The sequence below is a fragment of the Nannospalax galili genome, unplaced genomic scaffold (assembly GCF_000622305.1).
Source record: "Nannospalax galili isolate Female #2095 unplaced genomic scaffold, S.galili_v1.0 scaffold741, whole genome shotgun sequence".
NCBI classification, from domain to species: Eukaryota; Metazoa; Chordata; class Mammalia; order Rodentia; family Spalacidae; genus Nannospalax; species Nannospalax galili.
In genome coordinates this window covers 1,469,913-1,476,978 of record NW_008346093.1, presented here as the reverse complement: position 1 = coordinate 1,476,978, position 7,066 = coordinate 1,469,913, and the positions used below count along the sequence as shown (strand labels likewise).

At 46.2% G+C, this 7,066-nt stretch overlaps 1 protein-coding gene across 1 annotated transcript in view; it reads left to right on the top strand.

Moving 5' to 3' along the window:
* Gpkow (G-patch domain and KOW motifs) overlaps window positions 1-7,066 on the top strand; it is a 12,199-nt gene extending 5,133 nt beyond the window's left edge. Inside the window, exons 4-11 of the mRNA XM_008842589.3 lie at window positions 865-974; window positions 2,062-2,275; window positions 4,505-4,637; window positions 5,317-5,461; window positions 5,682-5,805; window positions 5,897-5,966; window positions 6,578-6,663; window positions 6,757-7,066. Coding sequence (XP_008840811.1) covers window positions 865-974; window positions 2,062-2,275; window positions 4,505-4,637; window positions 5,317-5,461; window positions 5,682-5,805; window positions 5,897-5,966; window positions 6,578-6,663; window positions 6,757-6,891 — 1,017 coding nt within the window. The 3' untranslated portion in view covers window positions 6,892-7,066. The remainder of the gene's footprint in view (window positions 1-864; window positions 975-2,061; window positions 2,276-4,504; window positions 4,638-5,316; window positions 5,462-5,681; window positions 5,806-5,896; window positions 5,967-6,577; window positions 6,664-6,756) is intronic.

Here is a 7,066-nt window from a genome sequence, read left to right as displayed (position 1 = left end):
TTCTAGTAGGGGGAGGGAGGCTATGGGAGGGTGCCATCTGGGAAGTGGGTGTATAGTTGAATAAGATGGTTTGGGATGTTCTGTGTGATATAAAAAAAATTTTTTTAATAATTTCAAATTTTAAAAAAAAAGACATTTTGAGCCAGGTGTGGTGGTGCATGCCTTTAATCCCAGCACTTGGGAGGCAGAGGCAGAAGGATCTCTGAGTCTGAGACCAGCCTGCTCTACATAGTGAGTTCCAGGCCAGCTGGGGCTACAAGGAGACCCTGTCTCAAAAAGACAAAAAAAAAAGAAAGGACATTTTAGGGGAGAGCTGGAGAGATTGCTCGGTGGTTAAGAGTGCTTGCTGTTCTTGCAGAAGACCAGAGTTGAGTTCTCAGCATCCATGTCAAGCAGCTCACAACCAACCATAACTCCAGCTCCAGATACCCACTTCTGGACTCTGTGGGCACTTCGTGAACATGTAACTCTCATACATACATAAACGTAATTAAAAAATTTTTTTAATGTTTAAATTTTTTAGCAGGGTATGGTGGAGCACACCTTTAATCCCAACACTCGGGAGGCAGAGGCAGGTGGATCTCTGAGATTAAGACCACCCTGGTCTACATAGTGAGTTCCAAGCCAGCTGTCTCAACCTCTCCAATCAAAAAATCTTTAAAATTTTCTTGTTGTTGTTGAAGGACTAAGGGGTAGAGGAGTAAAGTGAGAGATAATGAAAAGAAATCTAAAGTTCCTGTGAGCTATCTGTTCAAGGGGCAGGGGCATAGAAACTCACCCAGTGAGTGGCAACAAGTGTGCTGCAAACAGAGGGCTGGCCCATCACAAGCAAAACCTGACTTCTTTCTCCTACCTGACCTATAGGTGCCAGAGGAGGCTGACTATGAAGCAGTGCCTGTGGAGGCCTATGGGTTGGCCATGCTTCGGGGCATGGGATGGAAACCTGGCGAGGGCATTGGCCATACTTTCAATCAGTGAGTTAGGGGAGGGAGTGATGAACAGGTGGGCATGAACAAGATTCCTGTGGTGACTGCCAACCCAGAACCATCCAGGTTGGAAGAGAGGGCACATTATTATGCTTACCAGTTTAGTAGTTTTTCCACTACTCTCAAATTCTGTTTTCCAAGGCTGGAGTTGTAGCTCAGTGATCTCTGTGAGATCCAGGCCAGCTGGGGCTACAGTGATACCTTCTCAAAAAAACTCATGAGACATGATTGTAGGCTTCAGCCCCTAGTAAGCAGAGACTAAACATTTACTATTATCACACAGACTTATAATCCCCTTCATTGAGCTAGGTATGTAACCCAGTGGTAGAGTGCTTGCCTAACATGTAAAAGACCCTAAGTTTCATCCCAGGACTGAAAAACATACCCCTTTGCAGTTACAAAGAATTCCTAAGCCATTTTTCAGTCAAACATGACTGGTATTGAACATTCTGTACTCTCTTCCTTGCTCAGTATACATATTCATGATTTCGTCTCTAGCGATATTAGTATATTTGTTTACAGGGACCTAACTTGGAACTCACTGTACACACTGTGTAATAGATAGTATGTGCAACAAATTAATTCAATTGAACCAAATGAAATTGCTTTTTTGGGGACTGGAAGTGTGGGTCAGTGGTAGAATATGCTTAATATGCATGTGGCCCTGGATTTGACCCTTAACATGACAATAAAAGGAAAAGAAAAATTAGCATTTTGGTAGCTTAAGAAGTTCTGTGATATCAGGAAATGCAATCTAAATATTGATAGGAGACTGGTGAGATGGCTCATCAGGTAAGGGTGCTTGTATCTAAGCCTATTGACCTGGGTTCAGTCCCTGCCATAAGAGATTGAATTCACATGGTAGAAGGAGAGAATCAAGTCCACAGGTTGTCCTCTAACCTCCATACACAGATCATGGTACATGCAAGCATGCACACACACATATGCATATATACACAAATGTAAAAAAAAAAAAAACCTAAATATGTATGGAGCAGGGTGGGTTTGGATGGCCAGGAGGGAAATAAAGCATTGAAAACTTGTATCCCCCACAAGCCTGTATTCTTCTCTGCAGAGTAGTGAAGCCCCGAGTCAACTTGCTGAGACCCAAGGGGTTAGGACTGGGTGCCAACCTGTTAGGGGCCCAGGCCTTGACCTCCGCTGGCTCCTACCACCTGTCAAGACCACATGGGGAGCAAGAGAAAGATAAGGAAGGCCAGCCTCAAGGGTTGGTGCCTGGAGGAGCTGTGGTGGTCCTTTCTGGCCCTCACCGAGGCCTGTATGGGAAGGTAAGGAACCAAGATAGCCCTGGAGCAAAGGTGGCAAAGATTAATTTGAGGGCCAGAGTGAGGAAGAATTGTGGATAGAAAGGTACCAGTCAAGACAGGTGTACATGCCTGTAATCCCAGAGACTAAGGAGGGAAGATCACAAATTCAAGACCCACCTAGGCTACATGGTTCAAAAGTAGCCTAGGTAACTTAGTAAGACCCTGTCTAAAATAAAATAAAATTGTAAAGAGATAGGGATATAACTGTGATAGAGCACCTAATGGGGAAAAACATGAAAAAAGAAGCAGGTGTATACCTATAGCACTAGAAGGCTGAGGCAGGAGAACTGCCAAGGGTTCAAGGCCAGCCTAGGCTACATAACAAGGCCCTATCTCAAGGCCCTGAAAACAGGTCATACTTGGGAGACTGAAACAGGAGGATTATTGAAAATTCAAGGCCATCCTGAACTATGGAGTGAATTCAAAGCCAACCTGGGATACATAAGTAAAACCCTATCTCCAAGAACCAAAAGAAAAGTAGCTGGGGAGATAGCTAAGTGGATAAAGTGCCTGATATAGAAATGTAAGGATGGGCCTTCAGATCCCCAGAACCCATGTAAAAAGCAGGCGGGTGTGGCAGTTGCTTGTAGTTCCACCACTCATGAGGAAGAGATGGGATCCCAAGGGCAAGCTAACTGTCAAAACTAGTCTGAATTGGCAAGCTCCAGGTTCAGCAAGAGACCCTGCCTCAGTAAGTAAAGTAGAGAAAAATCAAAGAAGAGATCTGATGTCAACTTTGAACCTCCACACTCTTGCACATACACGCATGCTCACCCTCACGTGTATTCACAACACATGCAAACACATATATACATGCACGTATACTACACACACATCAAAAAGGAAGGGAGAAGTGCAATTTCAGTACCTAGGAATCTGAGACAGAATTGCAGCAAGTTCAAGGCCAATCTGGATTATATGACTATACTGGGCTATCTTGGACCCTCTCTCAAAATGGTGGCAGGGGTGCTGGAGAAATAGCTCAGTGGGTAAAGTGCCTACCATGCATGAAAGCATGAGGACGTTAGTTTGGATCCCCAACACCCATGTAAAAGCTAGACGCACATACATCTATAATCCCAGCACTGGGGAGTGGAGACAGGTGAGTCTATGAAGCTCATTGGTTAGTCAGTCTGCCTAACTGAATTGATGAGCTCCAGGTTCACTGAGGGATGATTTTTTTTAATGTGTGTTAATATCATAGTCTTTTAAATTTTTTTTTAATGTGTATGCATGTATTGCCTGCGTAGGTAAGTGCACCCGTGTCGTGCAGTGCCCTCGGAGAACAGAAGAGGCTGTCGGATCCCCTGGGACTGGAGTTACGGACAGTTGTTAGCTGCCATGTGGGTGCTGGGATTCGAACCTAGGTCTTTCTGCAAGAACAACCAGTGTTCTTAACCGCTGGGCCATCTCTCCAGCCCCAATATCATAGTCTTTATACCATTTCCATCCCTCCATATATAATATAATGAGTCCATTCAGTGGTGCTCCTGAGTACCTGTTTTTAGGGCTACCTACTTGGGATTAGATAACCTCTCAAGGAGCTGGTCCCTGGAGAAAAAATATTTTCCTTCTCTCAGCATCTGTTGATTGCCTGCAGCTCTTCATTTGAGAGAGATTCTGTCTTAAAAAATAAGGTAGAAGCCTTTAATCCCAGCACTGGGGAGGCAGAGGCAGGGAATTCTAGGCCAGATGTGGCTACAGGGAGACCCTTTCTCAAAAAACCAAAAAAAGTAAGGTGGAGGGGGCATACCTTTAATTTCAGTACTCAGAAAGCAAAGGCTGGTGGGTCTACATAGAGAGTTTTAGGCCAGTGAGTCCCCGTATCAAAAAAAAAAAAAAAGTAGAGTGGATTGCAATTCAGGAAGACACCCAATGTCAACATCTGCCCTTTATACACATATGCATACATCACATGAACATGTATATACACTACACACAAAGATGTCTGGACCTTGGAATCTGCTGGGCGGGGGAAGACACAGGAACCTATACCTGGTTCCACTTCTCAGGGGTCAGTTTAGTGGAGGACACAAAGGAATCATGCCTGGTCCTAGCTGTCAAAGGTCACAGCATGATGGGAAAGACACAAAGTTCAAACATGTTAGAGGTAAGGCCTGGACATCTTGGACCTAGGAATGTGGCTGTAATCCATTCACCCCCTACCTTACCCCTGCCTTCCCACCTTAGGTAGAAGGCCTTGATCCTGACAACGTACGTGCCATGGTTCGGTTGGCAGTAGGCAACCGCATTGTTACCGTTAGTGAGTACTGCCTGCAGCCTGTCTCACAGCGGGAGTTTGATAGCAACGCCTTGCATCCAGGTGAGACTCTTACACAGCAGGGAACTTGGAGAAGCATGGGGGTAGGCAGAGCCTGTCTCCTGATCTGTAGGGAGAAAGAAGAGTGTGTGACTTCCAGTCAGGGGTCAGGAATGAGAAGGAACAAAAGTACTTTATTGTTTTGTGGTACTGGGACTAGAACTCAGAGCCTGGAGCATGCTAAATGGACTCTACCATGGAGCCACACCCTCAGCCTAGTTTATTCAGTTTGAGAGAGAAATGATCTAGTGCCCATGTCTTTTGCCTCTCTATCGGGTAAGTAATGGTGTATAAACCAGTTTCCTACCTTAGGAGGGTCCTTGTCTATTTGGAGTGATGGCATTCTCTTTTGCTAAACAATGAGACTTGCTAGGGTTAGGGTGTGACTAAAAGGGAGGCAAACAAAACAGTGGTAGTAGTAGAAGGAGTGGTTTGGCATGTAGCTCCTATTCTGACATGGGCGCTAGGAAGCTGGCTATGGTGAATCCTCACTGGGGGCAGGATGGTTGAGAGGAGCATCCTGAAGGAAGTGGAATTGCGGAAGGGGAAAGGCCTTTTCTCTCATACTCCTAGAAAAGCTGGATAGGGAACAGGGACCTTTGACAGGAGGGCAATGGCTCTTGAAAGGAAATGCCAATGAGACCGTGAGGCTCTCCGTGCTTTCCCCATACCCTCTTAACAGGTCAAGCAAGGAAAACTCCCACAGAGCAACAAAACAGTACAACCTTGTCATCAAAGGCCCACCAGAATCAGGATCTCACCATCCAGGAGGACTCAGAGTGGAGGAAGAAGGATTCAGAGAGGAAGCGGAAACACCCTCCAGACCGGTGGGATCCTGGGCAGGAGCCCAGGCCTCTGGGCTAGAGGAAGAAGATGGGGCTGGGGGTGGAGGGGCTCAAGTAGTAAGGGAAGACTTCTAAGGCCAGGCAGGGTGTAGAAGGAATCGGGGACAGCTGTGGGGGTGGCTTCACAGCACAGGCCTTTAAAAGTAGGCTGGCTGCAACATGTATGTGACAAAGAACAAAGCCTGATTCTGCCTCTCCACAGACAGGATAGACCTGTGGCCAAGAGTGAGAAAATAGCCCCCAGGAAGAAGCACTGGTTGCACAGAGACCTGCGTGTGCGGTTCATAGACAAGTTGTATAAGGGTGGCCGATATTACAACACAAAGGTATGAACCCCACAGCCTGAGTCCCCTTCCTCACCCAGGGACTGGGGCCTCTTAATTCTTTTAACATCTCCCTCTTCACCCATCTCCCTAGATGACAATTGAAGATGTCCCAAGCCCAGATACCTGTGTGTGTCGGACAGATGAGGGCCGAGTTCTGGAAGGTGAGTCCGAGCCAGTGTATCTGGGTTGTTCCTATCCCAAAGGATAATCAAGAAAGGTGTTGATTCTAGCACTTAGGAGGCTGAGGCAGGATTATCACATGTCCAAGGCCAGTCTGAATTACAAGTTGTAGATCAGCTTGAGCTACAGAGTATGACCCTGTCTCAAAAAACCAAAAAAAAAAAAAAATTAAAAAAAGAAGGGTACCTGAAGCCAAGAGCTGGAAAGTAGGGCAGAGTTCAGGTTCTTTGCAAAGCCCAGCATCCTCTTCCAGAAGAGATGCCCTACATACCTTCTGTGTCAGATTGGCATAGAAATGACTACTTCTGCCTCTAGAGAGTCCCTTTGCAGGGAGAGGGGTACTGAGCTCACACAGCAAGGCAAGCTGAGATCAGGCCTACAATATATGGTTTCTGTATGAAACACTCCCTGTATGATAGTTATTTCTATGAACTACTCCTTGGTTTTCTCACCTGTGAAATGGTTATGGTGGGACTCCATCTGTCTTGAGGAAATAAGAGTGGCTATAGGGAACATTGGCAAAGGCCCTTCTGACAGGACTTGGCCAGGCTCACTGTTGCTATGGACCTCATTCCTTCTCCCTCTTCTGTAGGCCTGAGAGAAGACATGTTGGAAACCCTGGTTCCCAAGGGAGAGGGCAACCGTGTGATGGTGGTACTGGGTCCACATGCTGGAAAGGTGAGTCCCAAGCCTGGAAACAGGAGTCTGGGGATCATTCAAGGGATGTCCCAGGACCTGGGCTAGCCTTGCTGACATCACCCCATCCCTCAGGTGGGACTTCTTATGAGTCGGGACAGAGCACGGAGTTGGGCTTTGGTACAACTTCGAAGAGAGAATCAGGTGGTGGAGCTCTACTATGATGCCATATGCCAGTACATGGGTCCTGGTGACTCAGATGAAGACTGACAACATTAGACCACTACCATCACTCAAGCTGTGTAGTAATCTATAACAGATGCCTTTGTGAAGATGGGAGATAATCATTCCATCCTCCCTCGCAGGTCAGGGACAGGGGGATGAGTAAATGTACCAGAGTTTTACCAAAATTTAAAGTATAATAAAAACCATTTTAAATACTTCA